We start from the raw sequence: 27345 nt of genomic DNA on the forward strand, positions 1-27345 counted from the left end.
TTGCATATCCCAACTCTCCCTGAGACACCCTCGGAGAGTGTGGTCACATGGTCACGGCCAGCAAGGATACCTGTAGATGATCAGTATAACAAGGGAGATTAAATGTTACTGTAGGTCTGTCTGACGTTAGATTTGTACGCTGTCCTCTGTAACATCCCAGACAAAATGTACTTCAGTCACTAGACTAAAATGAGTATTGTCACCTCAACCCCACGCAGGAGGACTTTGAGTTTGATGGCAAGCAGGCGTTCCACCAGGACCCACACAGTGGCGGATCTGAGAGCACCACCCCGATGGAGGAGGGGGAGAACATGGGAGGTTGGTGGCCTGAGTACACTTCCCCCAACACAGGTGTGAGACCCACTAGTCAGTCTACGCTGGCATGCACGTTGTCACTTTTTGTGCATTTGTCATCCAGCCACCACCATTTTGGGAGCTTGAGATGTTGTAGTCATTTGGGTTGTTTTTTTGTCATTCTGTCAACGTAGGCCTAACACTCCTCTGCCGTTTTGGGGGTTTTACATGTGGGTGTTTGTTCTCCCTCCAGTCTAACACATTCAACCCCAGAGTGGATACATTCCCTAAGGTTGACTCATCTGTGGGCTTTTGTGTTATCTCATCACAAGTTGAGGTGGTTATTATTTGAACATGTGCATGCTGGTTGAACTGGCTAGTATTTGGCTACGATGTTGGTCCATGTGGAATGCATTGAACTCTTGTCAGTTCATATGAATTTAGGTGGAGAGTTCCCCCCCGTCCGTGGTGAGTGTTTGGCATGCCCTGTCTGTTCTTCTTTTTCCTATTATCTCCCCTTGTGTTTGACACATTCACTGTGTTGAAAGGTTCATGGTTTTTAATGGGACAAAAAATAGAAATAAATGTCCAAAAACCGGTGACCTTGCATGGGGCAAGTAGCAGGCCAACTATCATAAACATTGTAATCCATCACAACAATATGTTTGCATGGAAATGTTTCAGTTGTGACTGTATAAAGGGCTGTTTCTATGATTACAATTTGCATCCATTTTCGCTAACTATTGTTGATCATGATTGATAACTACCAGATTTCTCAACCACTGAGTTGATTTTTCTCTTGTCTATTGCAGGTGGCCTGCGGTCAGTAGTGGAGGAGTTGGAGCTGGAGAGGAACCAGCTGCAGGAACAGATCCTAGGACTGGAGGACCGCTGTCAGGACCTTGAGGACCGGCTGCAGCTGCAGGCTCGCATCGAGTCCCTGCAGGTAAACTCTCACGTCTCACAGACCTGGTTGGACACTGATATCTCACGCCTTGTAGAGCTATCAGAACCACATGCACCTTGCAGAATGCCACACTGTACCAAGATAGCCTCCATAAAGACACTTAAAGCAGGGGTTCCTAAACTTTTTTACTCAGTCCCCCGTTCCAGCGTTGGGGGAACATCCCATGTCTGTTTCTATTGGCACAAGCACTGTTCATTACACAAACTGTTTATACATTTTGCAGGTTTAAAGCATAATTTGCAAATAAATTCATAAAAAATCCTACAATGTGATTTTCTGGATTTTTTTTCTAATTTTGTCTGTCATAGTTGAAGTGTACCTATGATAAAAATGACAGGCCTCTCATCCTTTTAAGTGGGAGAACTTGCACAATTCGTGGCTGACTAAATACATTTTTGTCCATTCTATAATTACAACTTTCAAGAGTTGAGTTCCCTAAAAATAATATAAAAAAATGTTGGGGGGGGGGGAACCCCACACTTTAGGTACCACTGACTTAAGGGACCTTTCTTTCTCCCCTTTCACACTTCCATACCACTCACCATAGATTACCCTCTTATGCCCTCCTATACCTCCTGGTCTGTTAATAAAAAGAAGCACATAACTGACTGGGGTTTACTTACCTGTAAACTGTAAACTGGGGTTTACTTACCTGTGCCAGTTCCTGAGGTAGTGGAAATCTAACCCAGTATATTGTAACTTTGTCAGCTGCTCCCATTATCAACATTTTGCATCTTATAAGTTCTCCTTTGTGTTTGGGAGTTTGTTTTGCTTTTGGATTGACTTTTTACTGAATTCATTTGTACTATTCAGTTCATTGCATGTTTCCTCCCGAGGACTAGGATTTTGTAACAGACCCCTCTAACACAGGTGACGTTTGATGTAGATGAAGAAAGGCGTCCATTTTGGGTTTCCCAGGTGTGTTAGTGTTTGTGTGCGCTAGAGAGAGCACCTCCGGCGGTGAAGGCTAATCCTTTGGCTTGTTTGTTCTGTGTTCACGGCTTGCGAGCAGTCTTCTAATTAGCGAGTGCTATGTTGAGCATATTTTGGCCACAAATTCACTCGGTGTGGAGAACAAACTCACTTGGTTGGTTAATTGTTCAACCATCATACAAGGAGCATACAAAAGTACATAACAATTCTAATCAGGCCAAGTTCAAAGCATTTTTTTTTACCCTAAGAAAGGCCAAATAGATCATAGAAATGATGCTAAGCCAAAATGTCCTGAAAGCTGAAATGTTCCTTTTATGCTGTGTTGTTTGGACTAACCCTAACACTGCACATAGAAGAAAGAGAGTAGTATTTTGGGTCAATATGTGTGCAGTGAGATGGAGTGAGCTTCCTACCGGCTTTACTCTGAGCTTTTCTCCAAACCATGTTAAACCTTCCCTCTCCTCCCCACAGAACGAGTCCGAGAGACTACAGGGTCAGCTGGCCAGCCTTCGGAGCCAGCAGAGCAGGGATGCAGAGAAACACCATCTCCTGGTCACCAGCCTCAACGAGCAGCTCAAAGGGTAACCCCACACAATTCAAAAAAGGTCACGGGTCACACACATAACTGGTAAACCGGTTCATTTCCCTAATTTGTATCCAGTGCCAGTTACTCATTTAAGGGTAAAAGGAATGTAAGGTTTTTGTACTGAAAGGTTTGGCTCCATGCATCTAACTGCAGTCATATGCAAGTTACTAACAAACAAATACCATCAAGTATGGGTAAAGTTGTGCACTGATGATGATCATGTGTTTGTGCTATTTTGCATTGGAGAATGTAAGATTATCACCATGTCCTCATTTGTAACCTTTAAAACATCTCCTTTCTCTTTGATGCCTTTTAGACTGAGTGACACCCAAGAGTGTCTCGAAACCTCTCTTATAGAGAAGGAGAACACATTAGTCAAGACCTCTGAGAAACTGGAGCTCATCGACAGCCTCCGAGATTCTTTAATGGAAAAGGAGGCGCAGCACAAAGAGGTCGCCGACAAGCTGCTTCAATCTGAGAACAATGTAACTACAGTAGCCTGTTTTGGCGATCAATTAATAGTCAAATCTGTTTTATAGTAAGTCATGACACCTTCTTTTCTTCTTTCAGCTCACTGAAGTCTCCACAAAATGCAGTACCTTTGAAAAACAGTGTTCAGAACTGAAGACATTGGTTGCAGATCTCACACATAAGCTGAGTGTGCTTAAAGAGAAGGTAAGGTTTTCGGGATATGACTACCATGGCTTAATTAATGTGATGAAATATAAATATTAATTGGAATTCAGGTTAGAGTTTTTGCATATAAGAAACCTGAAGACATGTTTATCTCAGATTTAATAGTTTAGGCGAACTATTACCTTCACACTCATTAAATGGCAGTGATATTGACAGTACTTTAGGAGATTTCTTCCTCCAGTAACATATTTGTATTTTTTCCAAACCCATAGACACAGAAACAAGAGGCCACAATAAACACTCTTCAAAATGACCTGGATCAGACAAACGATGAACTGGACAAGTTGAACACCACCCATCTGGAAGAAAGGTCTCAGCTGATCCACAACCTTCAAAGCTGTGAACGGGAGATTGATAACCTCAGAGATGTCCTCTCAGACAAGGACAAGGAGATCTTAGCCCTCTCGGGCAACATGGCGGAGTACGCAGAGCAGATCATGGTGCTGAAGCAGGAGATTAAGCACAAGGAGGAGGACCTGGTTCGCATCGAGACCGCCCTCACTAAATCGGAGCGGGAGGCAGAGATCATCAAAGACTCTCAGAACTCGGACCAGCAGGCTCTGTACACCAGGACGGCAGAGCTGGTGGAACAGCTGAAGGATGCAGAGACTGAGCTGAGCAAGGCCAAAGAGGAGAAGGAGTCGAGGACAGTAGAGGTGGAGGAGCTGAGGAAGCAAGTGGAAGAGGACAAGCGGACCATCCTGGAACTTCGAGGGGAGATCCAGCAGCACAACGTGGGCCATCGTAATCATCTCTTAGAGTGCGAAACTCAGATCTCTTCACTGAAGGAGCATGTGACTGTTGCTTCCCAGAAACTACAGGAGTCCGAGGGTCTCATCTCTCAGTTGAGGGAAGCAAGTACATCCTGCAAGACACTGAAAGACCAGCTCCAGGACAAGGAGCAGACGTATGAGAAAGAACTCAAATCGGTCAAGGAGGAACGGAACAAGCTTAACGCAGAGGTGTCCAAACACAATGATGGCCTTAAGACCCTGTCCAACCAGCTAGAGAAGCAGACAGAGTGTCAGGTACAGTTGAAAAAAGAGATGCAAGAAAAACTGGAGACAATATCCTCTCTTGAGGAAAAACTCAGGGCCATCCAGGAAGAGGCCGAAGTAGAGCAACAGAAATTTAACACAGAACTGCAAGTCAGAGATTCTGAAAAGAAGAAGTTGGCGAAAGACCTGCAGGTTAAATTGGAAAATATCTCAAATATGAAGAAGCTCTTGAAAAACATGAAGACTGAAAAACAACAACTGCAAGCTGACCTGAAGGAGAAGGCAGATGAACTTAAGTCTCAAAAGCAGCTTGTAGATGAGCTTAATAAAACATCTACGGCAGCTCTTGAACTTAACAGCAGTTTGAACTCTCAAAAAAATGGCCTCAGAGAGGAGAATCAGAGGTTGCAACAGGATGTAGCTGGAAAGCAGAAATCCATTTCAGAGATGACAGATGAAAGGGATTCTCTGAGAAACAAAGTCTCTGACTTTGAAACACAGCATTCAGAAAACAGAAAAGTCATTGAAGGGCTTCTGAAAGACAAGGAGGAGCTGAGTGTTAGAGCCAATGAGCTGAACAGGGTCCTGGAGCAAAATAAACAGTCCATTTCCGAGAGTCTATTTGAGAAAACAAATGAATGTATTCTTCTAACTAAAACACTCAGGGAAAGGGAGGAGACAGTTGCCCGTTTACAGGTGCAAATTGACAGTTTGAACACTCAAGTGGAGCAGTTCCATCACAAAATTGCTGAAAAAGAGAAGTTTGTCACTGATCAAAACTCACAAGTAGAGGCACAGCAGAGCCAGCTTTCGCAACTCCAGGAAACAATGTATTTACTGCAGGAGCAGGAGACTGCCCTGAAAACTGGGCTCACGGAGAAAGACACCGTATTGCAGCAGAAATCAGATGAGTGTAGCTCTTTACAGAATAAACTTGGGCAGCAGAAAAAGCTTCTATCCAAGCTACAGGGTGAGACTAAATCACTTAAAGGACAATGCTCACAACTGACCCAGTGTCTGGAAGAAAAAGAAGAGACCTTCAGACAAATGACACAGGACTGTGAAAACCACAAAGCCGAGCTTAACAAGAGGAATGAGTCATTGAAGTCACTAAGCAGTCAGCTTGGTGTCATGAACGAGAGCAGTGTGAAGTTGGAGTCTGAAAATACAGAGCTGAAAACCACTCTGGAGAACCACGGAGCAGAAAACAACAAGCTGAGGCATGAGATGGAACAGAGGCAAGCTGAGGTGGTTGGCCTCCACAGTCACATCCAGGCACTGAGTGAGCAAAACCAACAACTCCGAGCTGCTTATGAGATCAGAGATCAGGAACTTGCCCAGCAAATGCACGTTGCATCTGAGCTTGATAGAAGGGTAAATGTGACTCTTGAGCAGAACACAAACCTGTGCTCACAACTGAACAGTCTGACAGAGGAGAAGCAGATACTGCAACAGGAATTAGCTTTACAGTCGGAGTCCATTTCTGAATTAAGCAAGGAGAAGAACTTACTGAAAGATAAACTTTCCAATTTTGAAATGCAACATTCAGAAAACTGCAAAATGATTGAAGGGCTACTGAAAGACAAAAATGAGCTCAGTGTAGCAGTAGAGGAACTCAACAATGTCCTAGAGCAAAACAAACAGACCGTTTCAGAGAGTTTGCTGGACAAAACAAATAAATGTACTAATCTCACCAAATTGCTTAGAGGGAGTGAAGAGGCACTTGCACATTCACAAGACCAAGTGTACAGCTTGAACACCCAACTTGATCAACTGAACAACAACATAACCGAAAATGAGAAGACTATCAGAAATCAAAACTCACAATTAGAGGCCCAGCAGAGAGAGTTGTCGCAACTCCAGGAGACAGTGGCTTTATTACAGGAGCAGGGGACCGCACTGAAATCTGGGCTATCAGAGAAAGACACCATGTTGCAGCAGAAAGCAGAGGAGTGGAGCTCTTTACAGAATAAACTTAATCAACTGCAGGGCGAGACTAAATCACTTGAAGGGCAATGCTCACAACTGACTCAGCATCTGGAAGAAAAAGAAGAGACCTTCAGACAAATGACACAGGACTGTGAAAACCACAAAGACGAGCTGAACCAGAGGAACGAGTCATTGAAGTCACTAAGCAGTCAGCTTGGTGTCATAAACGAGAGCAGTGCGAAGTTGGAGTCTGAAAATACAGAGCTGAAAACCACTCTGGAGAACCACGCAGCAGAAAACAAGAAGCTAAGGGAAGAGATGGAACATAGACAAACTGAGATATTAGATCTTAGGGACAACATCCAAGCATTGAATGAACAGAATGTCAGACTAAAAACCGAACTCAAAAACTCTGTCACAGAGGCATCCAAGAAACTTGAAGAGATTTCAGTTCTCAAGGCAGAGATTTCTAACAGGGACAGTTATGTGTCTAATTTAACAAAGCAACTGACAGCAGCCTGCTCGGACAGGGATAGCTTAGGTTTGAATTTGCAGCAGAGAGGTGAGTCCCTAAAACAGCAGGAGATGTTTATTAACCAGTTGCAAACTAAGTCAGTAGAAGGTGAGGGTCAGATGAGCCAGGCCATCACTGAGCTGCAGACACAAGCTCAGAGTCTTCAGAAAAGCCTTCAAGACAAAGATGTTTCGCTGCATGAGGCGGAGAAACAGCTGAGTCTGCTCAGAGAGAAGTTCACCTTAGAATCTGAGGATTTCAAAACCCAGCTGAATTCAAGTGCGGAAACAATGAAACAGCTTCAGGGTGATCTGCGTAATGCGGTGGAACAGAGTAATCAGCTCAGTGGGAGGCTTGAAGAACAAGAGGCACAGCTTAAGCAGAAAGTTGATGATTATGTGAGTTTAAGGACATATGTTTCAGAGCTGGAGGATTCCACCACACGGCTCAGAGGTCAAGTTGACAGCCTGACCTCTGAGTCATCTCTGTTAAAAGAGACCCTGAAAGAGAAAGTCAAGTTCATCCTTGAGGCACAAAGCACCTCCTCAGCTGTTAGTGAAAGCCTAAATTCAAAACTCAAAACCAAAGATACAGAATGTGAGAGCTTAAAAGAGCAGCTTTCACATCTCCAAGAGTCTGTTTCAAAGCTCAATACCAAAGATGCAGAATGTGAGTGCTTAAAAGAGCAGCTTTCACATCTCCAAGAGTCTGTTTCAAAGCTCAATAGTAGCCTCAGTGCCCAGTCCTCTGAAGTGGCACGACTTCAACAAGCCTTAGAGGAAAGAGGGACTGCCGTTATGGACCAGTCAAAGGCCCTTCAGGAGCTGCAGAGAAGGGCAGATGAAGCAGCCCTCTTCAAAACCCAGTTCATGGAGAGCACAGAGTTGGTGTCACAACTGCAGGATCAGATTCAGGAACTCTCCACTAAGTCTGCAAGCCTCAGCCAGTCGGCAGAGGAGAACCAAAGTGCCTTTGTAAATCTTCAGGAGAAGTATGCTACTCATTTAGAGGAGCTCCAGGAAGCTCGGACGATGCTTTCTCAAAGGGCCGAGGAGATGTCCAGTCTTAACAAGTCCCTCAGTGAAAGCAACAGCACAGTTCAGGCAGCAGAAAGCACCATAGAGGTGCTAAGGAATGAGTCTTCCTTGCTACGTCAAGACCTTCGGCAAATCCAAACACTGAATGTCGACCTTTCAAAACAAAAGGAAGACGCCCTTGCTACCCATCAAAGGAGCACCTCAACATTCACTGTCGAAATTGAGAGACTAAAATCTCAGTATTTGCATGTGGCTGCTCAGGTAAATGCACTGACAGAAAATCTTGAGCAGAGAGAGATGTCTATTCATGCCATTAACAGTCAGTACACAGCCCAGGTGAAACAGGCAGAGCACGTAGTGTCAGAAATGCAGAAACTAGAAGAGCAAAATAAGAAGCTAAGAGAGGAGATAGCTCTGTCAAAGCAAGAAAATCAACAGCGGCTGGATGCAGCAATCAGTGAAAAAGAACGTCTGCAGCAAGAAGTTCAGAAACTCATAATTGAGAGAGATGAACACGGCAAGAGCTACAGCAGCCAGATACAAACAATGCAGGAGCAGTTGCATCTCCAAACGCAGCAGCAATCCAGCAGCATGAATGAAGTCATGGAGAAAATGGTGGCTGAGAAGGAAAGACTACAGGTTGAGGTTAGTGTCAAAGGTGAAGAAATCACCGGATTGAAATCAGACATTCAAAAGATAGGGCAAACTCTTCAGGACTCTGAGAAGGAGTGGCTATCGGTCCTGGATAGAGAGACGCAGGATAAATATCTCATTGCGGAGCAGTTGAAAAGTGTTGAAAATGAAATGAAGTCAAAAGATTTTAAAGTTCAAGCATTGAAACAAGACCTAGATAGTTTGCATGAAAAGTTGGCAGAGGCAGCAACAGCAATTAGACAGGGTTCAGATCTGCTTAAAGCGAAAGAGGTAGAGGCATCCACATCAAGGGTTCAGACTGAAAACATCTTAGTATCTGTTAAGGAAAAAGACAAGCATAATATTGAATTGAGGCAGGCTCTTCAAGATATGGAAAGTGAGTTAAGACAATTAGAGGTCAGCAAAGAGTGTTCTGACAAAGATTTGTCTGTATTGTCACTAACCATGTCTGATAGATTAGTTGCTTTAGAGGAGGAAAATGTCTCCCTACAGACTATGCTCAAACAGTTGAGAGAAAGACATCAGTGTGAGGTAGATTCTTTGAGGGGTGAATTAAATGAAGTTTCGGAAATGTTGAAACGGACAGAGTGTACCCTTAACGATAAAGAAATGGGCTATCAAGGTAAGAATCAACAGAATGTTTTATTTCAAGAAAATATACAGCACCTTCATGCACAGCTCCAAACTGAGACTGAAAATCTGAGAGAGGCAGGTATTAAACAGACAGCTCTACTTAGTGACATCCAAACTAAAGATGAGCAGGTCCGCTGCATGACCATCCAAATAAGTCACCAGAAGGAATTGCTAGCAGGTCTCAGTCAACAGTTGAGGGAGAAAGATGCTTCAGTAGCACAGGTAATTGAATCCGCCTCAAACGAAAGAATGAAATACGCAGAGGAAAATAGTAATTTCCTCTCGCAGCTGGAAAGCTTGGAAAATGCACAAAGTAGCTCTATGAAACACCATGAACATATGTTCTCGCAACTAGAAGAGAGCAAAGCTCATCTGTCACGCTCTCAAAGTGAACTTGAGACCAAGGATTTGTTGAATGGAGATTTGGTTAAAGAAAAGGATCATCTCAACACTCAGCTCACTAAGTTAACCAAAGAAAAAGAGGTATTGAAAAAGAAGCTCCAAGCTGCTCTGGTTGTAAGGAAAGAACTATTGAAGAAGCTAGAGGAGCATGAACATCAAATAGAGCAGAATGTGAATAAAGGAATTGAGATTTCAGGCTTACAGGATAGGTTGCAAGAACTCACTTTACAAGCTCAAGCTACTACAAAAGAGCATGAAGACATTGTTGCAGATATTAAATGGCAAGTTAATCAGAAAGAGGGTGAACTCCTAGAACTGGCCAAGGTCTTAACAGTGCGAGACAGTCTTGTAGAACATTTTGAAATAAATATGCAAACTTTGCAAGCGAAACTAGATGAACAAGAAGCAAGTTTGACAACAGCTCTGCATAATCTCAATGAAAAGAGCATCATCATTGATCAACTTAATTCCATCATCTCTGAGAAAGACGAGGCTTTTGAACAGGAGAAAAGTGGTATGATGCTGAGGTTAGAGAAGCTTCAAGAGGATATGAGAAAGAGCGAGGAGAGTTTGAAGGAGGACATGTCAAGCTCCAGTGCGACAGCTGTTGACATTGAAAACGAGTTAACGAAGGTGAAGAAAGAAAAGGCAATGATGCAGAAAAAGGCTCAAGCTGCTTTACTGGCACGAAAAGAGACTATAAAGAAGTCTCAAGAAAGTGAGAAAAAGTTGACCCAAGAGCTTTCAGAATTAAAAGATGATTATAAAGCACTCCTGGAACAACACTGTCAGCAGACCAATGACCTTAATGCTGTCCAGTTAAGTTACGACCAGAAGGTCAGGAAATTTGAAGAAATCAGTCAGGCCTCAGTCTCTCAGCTAGGTGAATTGGAGACCCTAAGACTGCTTGTACAGGAACGGGATAAAACTCTTCAAGACCTCAACATATCCCTATCAGAGAGGGAGAGTCAAGTCCATGCCTCATCATATCAAGCAGAGCTAGAAACCCTTCACTTCAAACTGGAAAGCATGTCCTCTGAGTTGGCAAATAAGGACAAGGTTCTCATAGCACTGGAACAGAAGTCCAAAGCATTATCTGAGCGAATGAGCTGCACAGAAAGTCAACTTGAAAAAGCCCATGCAGAGATAAAGGAGAAGATGGAAGAGCTCGCAAGACAGCAACAAGCAGTGGAGATGGCAGAGCAGCTGCACCAGCAGGAAAAACAAACTATGGTAGATGACCACCTGGTGCTGCAGAACCAGTTGGGCCCATTACAAACCACAGTGGAGGAGCTAAAACACACCTTAGAAGCACTTGTTGGTGAGAAAGAATCCCAGTCGCACAAATTTATAAGTGAAAGCAAAGAACTAATAGAGGACAGGGATCGAATGAAAGGAGAGCTGGAGAATGCACTCACTACCATCGCCCAGCAATCGTCTGAACTTCAAATCCTCCAAAACACTTGGGCTGAAACTCAACAGCAACTCGGTGAAGAAAAGGAACAGCTAAAAGTGGAGCTTGAAAAAGCACAGTCCCATTCTGCAGAGTCCCAGGCTGAAATGGAAAGTCTTAAGCTGCACATGGAATCACTACAGCAGGAAAAAGAAAGCGCCTTCATGGTCATAGAACAATTAAACTGTGAAGTTGCCATGCTGGATGCTCAGCTAAAGGAAGCTGGAAAAGTACATGAGGAGCTTCTTCAAAAGATACCTGATTTGCAGGATAAATCCTCTGAACAGATTGGGGTAATTGGGAAGGAGGTCCAGTACCTTCAGATATCCCCTGAAGAACATGAGATGAGTCTCAAGGAAAGAGATGATGCCCTGGTGATTTCTCAGTCTCTGGCCACGGAAAAGGAAGAGCTTATTGCTGCCTTGGAACAGCAACTGCAGCGGCAGATTCACCTTCACGAAGTTGCCATGGAAAAGATGAGGACTGAAGTTGATGAGCTTCAGCAGAGGTCTCAAGAAGATGCCAGCAAAACAAAGGATCAGGGCAACCAAAGCAAAACAGCACTTCTCACCAGGAAGCTTCAAGCAGCCTTAGTTTCCAGGAAAGAAATCTTGAAAGATAATAGCTCTCTGAAGGAACAAATGTGTATACTCTCAGCTAAAAATGAAGAAATTGGGGCATCATCCACTGTACTGGAAATGTCTGTTGCCAAGTTGAAACAACAAAAAGAGGACCTGGAGAGTTCTGTATCATCCCTGAGCAGGGAGAAAGAGAAGCTCATTGCCGAGGTTGATCGCATCCTCAATGATAATCACAATTTATCTGCAGCCTGTGAAAGCCTCAAACTCACCATAGAAAATATCACCCAACAGAAACAGGCATTTTCGTGTCAGCTTGAGTCCCTGAAAGACTCGCAGACGGATGAGTTGTCAGAGTGGAAATCTAAGCATACAGAGCTGAAACAGGAGTATGAGTCACTTTTACAAGCGTACGAGAATGTCAGTAGCGAAATGGACAAGATGAGACAACTATTGGAGGGAGCAAGAAGAGAGAGACAAGAAGCGCTCGTTAAAGCACACAAATCTGAAGCTGAGAGGAAGAATCTGGAGAAACAAGTTGGGGAGATGGAGGATGAAAATGAGAAAATTAAAGAGAAGATGAGAAAGTTTACTAAGGCGAAGCAGCTGAAAATGGAAGAGCTGGAGGAGGAGAATAAACAAATCAGAATAGACTTGCTAGAGTTTGATGATAAGCAGGAAGCCACAGTTGAAGAGTTGACTATTAAAAACAACCACTTGGAAGCAGAGATCCACAGCCTTGTAGAGTCCTCAGAAGCACTCAGAAGGAAGCTAACAGAGATTCAGCTCAACAATGGCAGTCTCACAGAGGCACTCAAAGAAGCAACCTGTTCATTAGAAAAGTGGCCCACCGAATCAAAAGCATGTGAGCAAAACATGCAGCTTAAACTAGATGATGCACTCATTTTGAATAATTCACTGACTGCCCAGATTGAGTCACAGAAGACAGAACTTGCTTCCCAACAGGAAATCAATAAATTAATGCAAAAGGGGAAAGAAACTCTCTCTGAAAGAATTAAACAAATGCAGAATAAGCATGAAAAGGAATTGGGAGAAAAAGACGATGCAATCTCAGAGCTCCAAGAAATGATAAACAGACACAGCCAAGAGACCACCAGCCTAAATGAGAAGGTCAGGATCTTGGAGGACGACAAGTCTATATTACAAGAGGAGCTTGAAAATGTCCAAGAGATCTCGGACAAAGTAAAAAATGAGAATGAATATTTGGAGATAGTGATCCTCAAAAACGCTGAAAGAATTGATGAACTGACAGAGACAGTCAATGTTCTCCAAGCCCAGAACACACAGCTCTCCTCTCAATTGACTGAGAGCAAAGAGAAGGCTACTCAGGTTTGCCAGGAGAAGGAGGAACAGCAGCTGAAGTTGGTTAAGGAGTTTGAGGAGAAACTCAAAATGTTCCAGAGAGGCAATGAGGGCTCCAGAAATATAAAGAAGGAGCTACAGGAACTGCTGAAAGAAAAGCATCATGAAATCAATCATCTGCAACATGACTCCATCAAATACCAGGAGCTGATTTTAGACCTAGAAAGGTCTCTGAAGGCTTCAGAGTCAGCGCATGAACAGGTGGAGAAGGAGCTGAGGGAAATGACAGAGAGGATATCTTGTCTAGAAGAAGGGAGGAGGCATCTTGAAGCTGAGCTTACCACACACAAGAACCTTCTCAATGAGGCAAAGAAAGATTTGACAAACATTAGCTCTGAAAAAGACCAATTGGTTGAGGTAGTATCAGAAAAGAACAATCAATCAGAATGTCAGGTCATGGAGAGAACTAAAGCACTACAGCATGTAGCTGAGCAGCAAAAGAGTATTTTCATGGAGAGGGAGGTAATTTTACAGCAACATATAGAGGAACTTCTGGGTTCCAAGGAGAAGGAGAGTCAGGTAGTTTTAGAATTGAAGAGGAAAATAGATTCTCAAGATTTACAGATGAATACTCTGAAGAGAGAGGCTGACACTAATTTGGCTAAGTTAGCAGCCCTGTCCTCTAGTCCTCAGGGTACCGATGCTGTGAAACAGTGGAATGATATGTTCCTAAATACCTTGCATGAGAAGGACAGCCAGCTTCTAGAACAGGGCTTTGTCATAACGAGATTCCTTGAAGACATTCGAGTGAAGGAGAAGGAGATAACTGAACTGCAGGTAACCAAGTCGAGGCTCGAAAGGACACTTGGTGATTACACAGTAGCTGCCACAGCTCAGCAGAGGCAGTTGTTTATAATGGGTGCCAGCAATAGAGAGCTTAACGAAACCGTGGAGCTCCTGAATCAACAGTTGCAGGAACTGAGTGACCAGGTTGAGAGATTAGAACAGGATAGGAGTGCACTCAACAGACATCTCACTGGCAGTGTAGATTCCACATCTAAAATGGAGTTTGATCTCCAGCAGCTGGAAAATACACTCTTAGACACAGAGTCTCAGCTACTCCTCTCGCAGTCTCACAGTGACATGCTTCAAGTTGATTTTGAGAAACAGGAGGCCATTTCACTGCACCTGAAGTCACTCCTGCAGAACAAAGATGCAGAAATCTCCTCTCTGCTGTCCTCCAGAGATGGACAGATGTCTGGGTATCTAGAACAGCTGCAAGCTAATCACCGTGCCCAGGTTGAAGGCTACGAGGACAGACTATCTGCCTTGTACTATGAAAGGGAGAAAGCTGACAAGGAGTTCAGAAGGCTGGAGAACAAAGTAAAATCCCTTCAAATGAAAGTTGACAAGTCCATTCAGGAAAAGGAAAAAATGGCTGCTCAGATGGAAACATTCAGGAACTCCATGGTCTCCTTGCAGACAGAGAGAGAGCGTTTGATGTCAGAATATAGGATGTCTGAGGCAAGGAATCAGACTGTAATGCAAGGCAAGGAGGGGTCGGCTGAAGGAGACCTCAGTGCAACCAAGGGCCTTAAACACGAGATTAGGACTCTCCTTCACCAGATGGATGATCTGAACTCTGAGAATGCCATGCTCAGGGCACAGCTGATCAGATATAGAGAAGACTTGAATCAGGTCCTGTCCTTGAAGGACAGCCAGTTGAAAGAGTTGCTCAGGAAGCAGCAAGATGCCATCAAAAACCTGGAAAACCAAAAAGCCACAGCTGAAAAGCAGAACCGGAAGACCCTTCTGGAACTCGAGAGGGAAGGAGAGGCAAGCGATGCCTTAAAAGCTGCGAATTCCAAACTTCAAACACAGGTCACTGATCTGGAAGCTAACATATTTGCCCTGAATAAGGGAATGCAAGAAACGAATAAAGGAAAAGTGATTGCCGACTTGCAGCATGCCGTGGCAGCCAAATCTGCGGAATGTAACGACCTCCAGCAAAAACTGTTTGCTCAGAAAGTGGCAGCGGATGACTGGAAAGGCAGCCTGCAGCTCCTGGAGTGTGAGACTGAGAAGAAACTGGGAGAGGCAGAGGACAAGTACAACAGCGAGCTCGATGCCTTTGAACAAGAAGTCGAACTGATGAGAAACGAGAAGGAGACCGCTGACCAGAGGGTTGCTGAGCTGGCCAGGGACCTGATGCAAACTGAGAAGCTGCTGTCCGATGCTAGAGTCCAAAGCACGGACCTGAAGTCTCAGAACGAGTCTCTGGGTAAAGCCATGGCCGCCTTGCAGAACGACCGCGACCAGCTCATCGAGGACTTCAAGATCCTCCGGAACCGATACGACGAGGAGCTCCGAGAGACCCAGGGGGCCATGACCAAGGTGGAGAGACATCTAGGCGACACGACCTCGGAGCTGGCCACCTTGGCCAAAGAGAGACACATACTGGTACAGAAACTCTCTGCTCTAGAGAGCAAAGATGCTCCCTCCCAGCTCACTTCACTGGTAGACGAGCTGTCTGTGGCCTTGTCAGAGAAGGAAGGGCAGCTCCAACGGGTCTCCCTGGAAAACGACACGTATAGCAGTAAGGTGTCGGCTTTCTCTAGGTCCATGGCCAGCCTCCAAGATGACCGAGACCGGCTGATGGAGGAGCTGGCTGGGGCAAAGAGGGCATTCGAGTCCAGGCAAGGATTAGGTCCAGAGGTAGTAGACATCGCCAACACAGGGGAGTCAAATAGCCATAGAAGCAGTGGTATTCAGGCCCTTCAGACTGGGAGAGATGGGCTGGTAAGTCACCAGTTGTGACTCAAAGCTTGTTGTTTGGTTGTCATTTGGTTGTGTTTTGGTTTAGGCTGTGAGTGTGAACTTGCTGACAGCATGCAGGGGACCAGTCAAAAGCTAATCTACCTGTCATGGCTTTGGTGTGTAAACTTGCTGACAGCATGCAGGGGGACCAGTCAAAAAGCTAATCTACCTGTCATGGCTTTGGTGTGTGAACTTCCTGACAGCATGCAGGGGGACCAGTCAAAAAGCTAATCTACCTGTCATGGCTTTGGTGTGTGAACTTCCTGACAGCATGCAGGGGGACCAGTCAAAAAGCTAATCTACCTGTCATGGCTTTGGTGTGTGAACTTCCTGACAGCATGCAGGGGGACCAGTCAAAAAGCTAATCTACCTGTCATGGCTTTGGTGTGTGAACTTCCTGACAGCATGCAGGGGGACCAGTCAAAAAGCTAATCTACCTGTCATGGCTTTGGTGTGTGCAAGCATGACAATTTGGTTGTGTTGCAGGAATGCAGTTTTTTTGTGAAGTGTTCAAATGAGTCTCCTCAATGTGCGTTGTTGTTGTGTCTCTAGTGGTATGTTTTGTCTATTGAAGGAGACGAGACAGAGGGTGGATGAGCTGCAGAGCGCCTTGCAGCAGGCACAGGCCTTCAAACTGCAGACTGAAGCAGAAGTCGGCGGGTACCAGGCAGAGCTGGCTGAACTGAGGTAAGATCCTAACTGCACCTACAAAGATTTGAGTTGGCCATTTAAATTGTATTACTTCTGCCAATTGGGTTACTTTTGCACATTGGTGAGGTCAATGCAGTAAATCGAAAGCACTCAATGTGTTCTGAAAGATGAGACGTCGAGGATTATAATAAATATGTCTTTGATGTAATACAAGCAAACCACATACACACACACACTCCAAATGTGCACTTCACATTTCAAAATTCACAGTATGGAAATGTATGATCTCTGTTTGATTTAGAATTACAAGGATGACGTGCCATCATACCCTGGGTTGTTCTAAACAGAATGTTTGCTTTATTGTGAAGAAAATGTGCAGTGGAACACGCACCTGAATGCCCTCACGACTCCATTCTTTGCTCATCAAAATGTGTGTGTTTCTCTGAAGTGCCTTGTGAAATCCTAACTCCGTATAATAGTTTTTTAGATCTTGGCTAGTCTTGTTGGCAATAGAATGAGCATGTCCACCTGACCTAGACTGAGACAGTACTTGTGTAATGGTGGGGATGCAGGGCTGTGTAATGGTGGGGATGCAGGGCTGTGTTCCAAACAAAAAACTTCCACTGCGCTTGCTTCACTTTTATTTTATTTTAAATATATATTTTTGTATTTACTTAACCTTTATTTTATTATTATTATGTAACTTCCTCAATTGCACAGCTTGAAGGCTCTTTCTTTGATTGATACATGTATTGAAATGACTTAGGAACTGTGCACAGTTTGGAGAGGTGTGAGGCCTCATGTAGACACCAGTCAGACCTCTCACTCAAACCCACAGTTTGGAGAGGTGTGTGGCCTCATGTAGACACCAGTCAGACCTCTCACTCAAACCCACAGTTTGGAGAGGTGCGTGGCCTCATGTAGACACCAGTTAGACCTCTCACTCAAACCCACAGTTTGGAGAGGTGTGAGGCCTCATGGAGACACCAGTCAGACCTCTCACTTAAACCCACAGTTTGGAGAGGTGTGTGGCCTCATGTAGACAGACACCAGTTAGACCTCTCACTCAAACCCACAGTTTGGAGAGGTGTGAGGCCTCATGGAGACACCAGTCAGAGATCTCACTCAAACCAACAGTTTGGAGAGGTGTGAGGCCTCATGGAGACATCAGTCAGACCTCTCACTCAAACCCACAGTTTGGAGAGGTGCGTGGCCTCATGGAGACACCAGTCAGACCTCTCACTTGTCATTTTATTGTCTTATGTTGCAATTACCCCAAATGTTGCGTGAATATTGTTATCATGTTACCAAATGTATACAGATGCTGCGAAAAGTAGAGTAAATGTAAAAATCACATAAAATGAACAAGTTTATTTTTGGATTCGGTCTTGTCAGATGAAATGTTGTCTCCTCACCTTTGTTCTGATCATTTCCCCATAATCTCCAAGGTGTTCCCTTTCAACTGCTACCATGATTGTACATAGCCCTATGCTTCTCATATTATTTTCTGTTAGAAAAATTACAATTTGGCCATGTTCATATATGCCAATTCCCCTGAGTGTAAATGGTGAACAAAGGCCCCGCTTCACATTTCACAAAAAAATAGCTAATTGTTTAATTGTTATGCAACAGATGGCATCTAGTTACCAGAGTGGAAACTGTGTTGATGCACCAGACAAAGTCTTTAGCTCACCAGCAGGTGACAGCCCATCTATCTGTCCTCATGGTGTCCCTTCAGGTTGTCTCCCCACCCACACAGAGTTCTCCCAACCCCCACTCGCTCACATGCCCTGGCAGGTCCCTATGGTCAAGCACTATATGAGTTGTCACGTGGTGACAATCCCCTTCAGCTACTAGATCTCCTGCCAATCCCATCTCCAAGACAAACCAGGTCTCAATTCCATTAGTTAGAGAATTGAAAAAAAAAGGCACATCTATTTTCAATACACCTCTTATATTGACTGTGTTTGAAGTGGATTTGGACTCTCCCCTGACCCACGCCTCCATGTGTGTTCCTTGGTTTGCCCAGTAGTGGTTCACTGCTTACTACAGCCATACAAAAGATTGATTGTCCGCTACTAAACAGAGGCTACTGAAGAAACCACACTACTGACTGGGTCCACCAGTGGGTCACTCAAGTGTTGCTGCAATGACCTCTGACCTCTGTTCTTCCCCAGGTCTGAGAGTAGCAGGCTGCAGGCTGAGTGCCAGCGTCTGGCTGGGGAGAGGAAGGAGACCATGGCCCTGGTGGGGAAGGATGTGTCTGATGACCCGTCACTGACCCAGCTCCAGGCAGAGAGAACTCAGCTGCAGAGTCACCTGCAGCGCTGCCTCTATGAGATCCAGCAGAGAGATCTGCACTGCCAGCAGCTCAACGCCAAGGTACTGAACATGCACGCACTCACAAAACAACCCAAATCAGCTCTGCAACCAAAGTGCTGAACACAGAAACCAACGCACAGGTATTGAATCAGTTTCCACTAAGTTCACCATACTCAACACATCTTCTCTCCTCCCAACCGCTCCTCTGTCCTCTCCTCATCTCCCTATCTCAGCTGCAGCAGGTGGTGGAGGAGAAAGGGGGTGTGTCGGCCCAGCTGAGGGCAGTGTCTCAGACGCTGAGAGACACCCAGAACCGCTGCTATTGGCTGGAGAACCAGGCCCTGCCTAACCAGCACCATAAGGGCCTTGCAAAGGTAGAAAGTTGTGTGTGTGTGTGTCTCAGGCTTGTCTGGTGTCTGAATGACTATAGTGTGTTTGTGTGTGTTTGTCTGGTATCTGTGTCTGACTGTGTGTGTATCCTTGTCCGTGTGTGTTTTAATGAATAGTAGCCTGGATGTACTCTGTCAGTAGGTTACTATATTTATGTTTGCATATAAAGTTGGACACATGCTCATCCTACTGAAGTGAATCAGCTCAAATGTCTTGCTGTTTGCTCTCCCGTCCAGCAGGGGGCGGTGTCTGTAGAAGTGCCTCCGGGAGCTCCCCAGGAGAGGAGCAGTGCTGTGGTAGACATGGAAGCACTGGAGGCCGGCGAGCTCAGGACCAGGTGACTCGCTGTCCCTTCGTCTGTCTCTCTATCAAACTCTCTCTCGCTCTCTCACTTTCTTGATATGCTTTGCTCTTTCTCTCTCTATTATGTTCTCTCTTTCTTTCTCTCCCTTGTTCTCTCGCTCTCTGTGTCCATGCATGGTTAGCCTGTTTCCAGATCTGTTTGTGCTCTTGCCAACCATTGCTGTCAGTGTCAAGCCAAACAGTCTGCCAGTCTTCATATATATCGACAACCAATCAGTGACCTCTCATAGATACGGTTTCATAGTGAACATTGAGAATACCGTGATGCCAGACTGTTTGACATGAAGGAGTGTCAGAATGACTACATTGTGTGTGTGTGTTGCAGGCTGGTGGAGGTGGAGCAGAGCGTGGTTCAGCTAAGTGAGAGTCTGGCTGAAGAGAGGACCAGGAGGGAAGCAGCCGAGGAAGCTCTGGGACTGGCTGAGGACAGAGCCAAGAGGTGACACACACACACTAATGCAGGGTTGAGACATGCCTAGGGGAGGGTTCTGGTCTGAGGAGGAGGATACCATGTATTCTGTAGTACTGGGATAGGTAAAGATTTTGCCACAACTGGACACACACACACACAGCTATTCTCACACTATGTGTGGGTGCCTGTCTGTTTGAGTTACCATGCCAACTCATTGTCATGCCAAACAGCAGCCTGGCCTCACAGCATTCTCAACGTTCACTACAGCCTTCAATGTCAACACCATCACTGACATTAGGGGAGACGGCAGGAAATGTAGCTAATAAACTTTAATTTGACCATTGATAACATACACACTCTGTCTCTCACACTCTATCATGCTACCCAAACCGAACGCATGTGCGAGTGTTGCAAAATAATAATGTTATTCAATCATTGCACCCACACTGCTCGCGCGCACCAAAGAGCGTCTGCGTTGCCAGGCTCCCCATTGGAGGATAGATGACTAGAAACGATTCGGTTGACCGTTTTATGTGTGGATTAATTGTCGGAGTAGAGGACCTTGTGCATTTCAGGTAAAATAACAACTCAATGTTTATATCCCAGGACAAATTAGCTAGCAACAGAAAGCTAGCTAAATAAGACAAATTATTTAGTAACTGCTAGCTAGATAAATTGCCATAAATGTTTAATGCTTTTCGACCTGTCCCCAAATAAATATAATTGGTTCAGAGTTTGTTTTGATATTTCAACCTGTGTATCGTGATCGTGTGGAGGGACAAAATCGATGGCGCATGTGCCCGGTTTGGGCATGGTGTAATACACACGCACAAATTCACTTAGAGGCTATTCTCATTGACAAATATTTAAGGAGAGGCAGCATGACAAGATTTCAATTGACATAATATGTACATCAACTTTTCAATTTACGTTACAAGCTTGCTTTACCTCTCGTTGAGACTGGCAACGTGACATTCTTGCTCTGCAGCTCCAAATTTACTGTAAATATCAGTATGGCAGTAGCCACTGACTAGCCTGTAAGCTTTGAAACTATTCAACAATGCGAGCAACTTTTCCTCTAAAATATATTAACTACGCTCTTGAATAATGCAACCAAACTGTATTACACTCTTGAATAATGCAACCAAACCGTATCACACTCTTGAATAATGCAACCAAACCGTATCACACTCTTGAATAATGCAACCAAACCGTATCACACTCTTGAATAATGCAACCAAACCGTATCACACTTGAATAATGCAACCAAACTGTATTACACTCTTGAATAATGCAACCAAACCGTATCACACTCTTGAATAATGCAACCAAACCGTATCACACTCTAGAATAATGCAACCAAACCGTATCACACTCTTGAATAATGCAACCAAACCGTATCACACTTGAATAATGCAACCAAACTGTATCACACTCTTGAATAATGCAACCAAACTGTATTACACTCTTGAATAATGCAACCAAACCGTATCACACTCTTGAATAATGCAACCAAACTGTATCACACTCTTGAATAATGCAACCAAACTGTATTACACTCTTGAATAATGCAACCAAACTGTATCACACTCTTGAATAATGCAACCAAACTGTATTACACTCTTGAATAATGCAACCAAACTGTATCACACTCTTGAATAATGCAACCAAACTGTATCACACTCTTGAATAATGCAACCAAACCGTATCACACTCTTGAATAATGCAACCAAACTGTATCACACTCTTGAATAATGCAACCAAACTGTATTACACTCTTGAATAATGCAACCAAACTGTATCACACTCTTGAATAATGCAACCAAACTGTATCACACTCTTGAATGATGCAACCAAACTGTATCACACTCTTGAATAATGCAACCAAACTGTATCACACTCTTGAATAATGCAACCAAACCGTATCACACTCTTGAATAATGCAACCAAACTGTATCACACTCTTGAATAATGCAACCAAACTGTATCACACTCTTGAATAATGCAACCAAACTGTATCACACTCTTGAATAATGCAACCAAACTGTATTACACTCTTGAATAATGCAACCAAACCGTATCACACTCTTGAATAATGCAACCAAACTGTATCACACTCTTGAATAATGCAACCAAACTGTATTACACTCTTGAATAATGCAACCAAACTGTATCACACTCTTGAATAATGCAACCAAACTGTATCACACTCTTGAATAATGCAACCAAACTGTATCACACTCTTGAATAATGCAACCAAACCGTATCACACTCTTGAATAATGCAACCAAACTGTATCACACTCTTGAATAATGCAACCAAACTGTATCACACTCTTGAATAATGCAACCAAACTGTATCACACTCTTGAATAATGCAACCAAACTGTATCACACTCTTGAATAATGCAACCAAACTGTATCACACTCTTGAATAATGCAACCAAACTGTATTACACTCTTGAATAATGCAACCAAACCGTATCACACTCTTGAATAATGCAACCAAACTGTATCACACTCTTGAATAATGCAACCAAACTGTATTACACTCTTGAATAATGCAACCAAACTGTATCACACTCTTGAATAATGCAACCAAACTGTATCACACTCTTGAATAATGCAACCAAACTGTATCACACTCTTGAATAATGCAACCAAACTGTATCACACTCTTGAATAATGCAACCAAACTGTATTACACTCTTGAATAATGCAACCAAACTGTATCACACTCTTGAATAATGCAACCAAACTGTATCACACTCTTGAATAATGCAACCAAACTGTATCACACTCTTGAATAATGCAACCAAACCGTATCACACTCTTGAATAATGCAACCAAACCGTATCACACTCTTGAATAATGCAACAATTCACAAGCATGTGCAGACAATTAAAGCTTTTTTTTCTCGTTCTTACGCGTATTAGCTAAACTTAGCTTGCAAGATGTAGCTTGCAATGGGGAGCAGGTAGCCCAGCGTTTAAGGGCGTTGTGCAGGTAACCAAGCGTTTGCTGGTTCGAATCCCAGAGCCGACTAGGTGAAAGAAATCTGCTAGTGTGCCCTTAACCCTAATTGCTCATGTAAGTCGTTCTGGATAAAAAAAAGTTGTCTAAAATGTAAGACAATAATACAGCTAGTCAGCTATGCTAGCTAGTAACGTTAGCATATCAAACGTTAACGTTTACCCCTCTCATACGAAAAGTATAGTTTCAGCATATTAAAGTCACCTTTGAACAAACCAGGCTTCATTTTATCAATATCGTGGAAGTTATTATATGTGGTAAATGCAAAATTTCGACTGAGTACTTTGATAAATCTCCTAGTGAGTTGATCAGCTCCTTGCCTGGATGTTGGCTCAGAGCAGCCAAGGGAGGAAAAACACTTTTGAGCATCACTTTCTTAAATTTCCAGCGATCATTTCAGAATGTAGCAGGCTGTTACTGCAGTTTCAGGTGAAAACTCAATAAACTATACATTGAAAATGCTGTTTACACTGTCCTGCTTAGAGGGGTGCAGCTGTGGGGTGAGTGCTGTGCGTGAACTCCGGAGGTATCGTTTGAGACGTGAGAAATACTTAACTTTACATTACAGTAATGTCTCTCGAGAATCAATACCTCTCGAGAATCAATACCTCTCGAGAATCAATACCTCTCAAGAATCTCTAGAAATTCTCCTTAATTCTGGTGAATAAGAATAGACCCTTAGCTCCTACTCTCGAGAATCTTTCAAAATGATTCTTAATTCTCATCAATGAGAATAGACCCTTTCTCTTTCACACATGTTCCTACTTTCTGACACAGGTGCTTTTTAAATAGACCGGTCAGTAGTTGTTATGCTGGTAACGGTTCATGATGATTTGATGATGATGTGAATGGTTGTCGCTGTGGTAGTTTTGCTTGTTGTTGCAGAAGCACATGAATAAAGTAATTTGATGCTGTATGTGGATACTATGAAAGTCAACTGTGTGATCGGGTGTTTTCATTCCGCCGATGAATTGAATTCACACACACACATAGTAGTAAAGGCGTCTCTTTCCTCTCCAGCGTTGACTCCAGTCCATCCAGGACGACCCAGAGAGACTTCAGCATCCAGCTGGATACAGAGGAGGAGTGGGAAGCCCTCATCCTCAACCCCAACGAACCCCTGGTCACACGCAAGGTCAGTGTTACTCACAAAACTTAAATTAGTCGATGTCCGCAATCCTGTGGAAAGTTATTGGGCATAATTTTAAAAGTCCCCATTAAAATCGGTCTGATTAAGCAAGGGATGTCTGTTTCTTTGCATGGGCTGCATCTCAATCCAATTCATTTTTATTTTTTTTGCCACTGTGGCCCGTCGGTGTAACTGCTAAACTGCTTGCTGTACACTGTTTTGTGTGATTATACACATGGATTGGATTGTGGGTTTACTAACATGTTAGTTCTAGGTTAACGTTAATATGGTGACAATAATGAAGGCTGAGTAGCGGTTTGGCTTGGAGACGTTTTTTTGTTGTTGCACCTGGTCACAGACCACTGTTATGCACTGAAGTCCACAAGCAAAGGGAAAAGGTGAGAGGAGGAGAGCCTGTAGATGCCAGAAGGAAAGTGTTTGATGCTGTATGTGGATACTATGAAAGTCAACTGTGTGATCGGGTGTATTCATTCCGCCGATTCTGTTTCAAAACGTTTCTTAACGTTCTTCTTGACTCACCAATCATCAATCACATGTATGATGACCAATGGTAACCAATATGATTACCAATGCCTGTTTGACGAATGACTCTCCTCCCCTCCCCACATCCATACCCTCTCCTAACCAGGTGAAAGGCGGGATGCTGGCCTGCAGGCGCTGGCTTCGGGGGCGGAGCCTGTACTGCTCCAAGCTGCTGACATCACGGGCCCGCTCGCGCTACCTCTTCCTTGGCTACCTGCTGATTCTGCACGTGGCTGTCCTCATGTGCCTCACCGGCGCCCTCTAGTGCTGTGGGGTGAAAACAATCACAAATTGCAGATAGAAATATAATTTATAGAGCAGACTGAGGCACGTTTCCTCCATGACAAAAACGGTTTGTTCTGCGCAATGTTTTTCTATGTAGTTCACTTGACGCTGGGGGTGTTAACATTGCAGATACAAATGTCATGTGTAGACAAGACACCATGGCCCGTTTCCTCCACGACAAAGAGGAATGTCTGTTCTACTCCATTTCGAGGTAGTTAACCATGTCTTTTTCCCCTGGAATGTTATTCCACCTTTCAGAATAAGCTGCAGGTTTTTGTCTAGTATCCAGAGTTTTCATAAGAGTGAGGGCTTTTGGGGTGTGTCTCAAGTCTTGTGGCTTCTTCGCCTCGCCTCCTTCCCTTGGTTCACACTGGTCTGAAAAGAACATGGACAGCTGAAAGTGGGTCCTTTGGTTAGATCCTACCTTCTTGTTTTCACCCATTTTTTTTGTCAGATCAGTGCAGACGGAGGCGAGAGGAAGAAGACTGTTATTGACTATTAAGACTCAGTCTTTGGAGTGTCTCAGGAGAAAGTGCCGTTTCGATCCTGTCTGTTATGTGTTAAAGCCTGAGACGGAACAGAAAGCCATATCCATTCTACATGAACGCTAGCCTAAGACGTGCGTGCGTACGTGTGTGTGTTTGAAACACATTTGTGTGCGCAGGTGTGTGTGTTCATTTGCACGTGTACAAGAAATAAACACTAGTCCACTGTAACCTCATTTAGATTCCCCTTGGAGAACAAAGACTGGTGTAAGTCTAAGATGATTCATCAACAACATGATGGAACTGCCCCACTCAGACTGATGCTGATGTCTGGCAAGACACAGATACGGTATTTCAGGAGAGAAGGGTGGGAAAAGCCAATAGTACTATTTCTGCAAAGATGCCTATGTAATTGCACTGCTGCTCAACCCTTCTCCCCAATACCAAACCCACTGTGTGCTCAACCTGGCACTACCAGGCCATGGCACAATGTTCCCTTTGGCACCCCCTGGTGTCTCCTGGGTAATAACTGTCTCATGGTGGCCTTGGCACAATTCTAAGGTCTATTCTATAGCTGCTGCATTCAAAGCTATGCACTAAAACTCTCATCAGGGGGTGTTTTTTTCCCTTCTCTCCTTCAGCAAAGATATTCAACATAATGTAGGGCCAGGAGTTTTATCTGACCACGTGTCCTGATAAGGAAATACTGATCTGGACCCTAGTAATAGGATCTAACTGGTCCCTAGTAATAGGATCTAACTGGACCCTAGTAATAGGATCTAACTGGTCCCTAGTAATAGGATCTAACTGGACCCTAGTAATAGGATCTAACTGGCCCCTAGTAATAGGATCTAACTGGACCCTAGTAATAGGATCTAACTGGACCCTAGTAATAGGATCTAACTGGACCCTAGTAATAGGATCTAACTGGCCCCTAGTAATAAGATCTAACTTCGCCCTAGTAATAGGATCTAACTGGCCCCTAGTAATAGGATCTAACTGGTCCCTAGTAATAGGATCTAACTGGGCCCTAGTAATAGGATCTAACTGGCCCCCAGTAATAGGATCTAACTGGCCCCTAGTAATAGGATCTAACTGGACCCTAGTAATAGGATCTAACTGGACCCTAGTAATAGGATCTAACTGGACCCTAGTAATAGGATCTAACTGGACCCTAGTAATAGGATCTAACTGGACCCTAGTAATAGGATCTAACTGGACCCTAGTAATAGGATCTAACTGAGCCCTAGTAATAGGATCTAACTGGGCCATAGTAATAGGATCTAACTGGGCCATAGTAATAGGATCTAACTGGCCCCTAGTAATAGGATCTAACTGGGCCCTAGTAATAGGATCTAACTGGCCCCTAGTAATAGGATCTAACTGGACCCTAGTAATAGGATCTAACTGGACCCTAGTAATAGGATCTAACTGGAACCTAAAGGTTTTACCTTGTCAGATCACATGGTCTGAAGAATATCCTCCTACCCCGTTTGTGAGCATGTACCCTGGTAAGTGTGTAAGTAAGATGTTGTATTTAAGGGTGGAGTGTAAAAGGGTGTGAGTGTGCACCCTTGAAAGTCTACTGTGTGTATTTATGTATCTGTATTTGTTGCTCTGTGCCCCCCAATGCTCTGTTGTTCACTGTACATTTATACTTCATCTGTTGATTGATTACATGCTGATTTAATCACTTGATTGATAGTGCAGGGTGGCAATTCACAAAGCAGGAGACAATATGTCAGCCATCTTGCTTTGAGACAATTTGGGATATCATTCGTATTTCTCTGGTTCGTATCTCATCTGTTTCAAGTTTAGCATGGGACGTACTGAGAGAATGTCATACTTATAACAAGTGTGTTTTACCTCTCTGCACTAGGAAATATGAAGCCTGAGTGACAAGCTGTTTGTTTGTGCCA

General features: G+C 43.9%; 1 protein-coding gene across 10 annotated transcripts in view; it reads left to right on the top strand.

Annotated features, from left to right (window-relative positions):
* Positions 1-27345, top strand: part of LOC139411700 (golgin subfamily B member 1) — a 69535-nt gene that overhangs the window by 21113 nt on the left and 21077 nt on the right. The window contains exons 16-29 of one of the 10 annotated variants that reach the window (XR_011634619.1): positions 219-351; positions 1107-1240; positions 2132-2179; positions 2666-2775; positions 3097-3265; positions 3351-3455; positions 3689-15796; positions 16389-16501; positions 18643-18847; positions 19021-19161; positions 19414-19514; positions 19866-19979; positions 24005-24119; positions 24763-25605. Coding sequence is in view for 9 of the 10 variants with exons in the window: in XM_071158343.1 (XP_071014444.1) it covers positions 219-351; positions 1107-1240; positions 2132-2179; positions 2666-2775; positions 3097-3265; positions 3351-3455; positions 3689-15796; positions 16389-16501; positions 18643-18847; positions 19021-19161; positions 19414-19514; positions 19866-19979; positions 24005-24119; positions 24763-24921 (13755 nt within the window). In the remaining variant the exon portion in view is untranslated. Of the gene's footprint in view, positions 1-218; positions 352-1106; positions 1241-2131; positions 2180-2665; positions 2776-3096; positions 3266-3350; positions 3456-3688; positions 15797-16388; positions 16506-18642; positions 18848-19020; positions 19162-19413; positions 19515-19865; positions 19980-24004; positions 24120-24762; positions 26208-27345 lie in introns of those variants that run through there. The other 9 variants (XM_071158345.1, XM_071158343.1, XM_071158344.1 and 6 more) reach the window with 9 other exon arrangements.

Source organism: Oncorhynchus clarkii, chromosome 6 (genome assembly GCF_045791955.1).
Source record: "Oncorhynchus clarkii lewisi isolate Uvic-CL-2024 chromosome 6, UVic_Ocla_1.0, whole genome shotgun sequence".
NCBI classification, from domain to species: domain Eukaryota; kingdom Metazoa; phylum Chordata; class Actinopteri; order Salmoniformes; family Salmonidae; genus Oncorhynchus; species Oncorhynchus clarkii.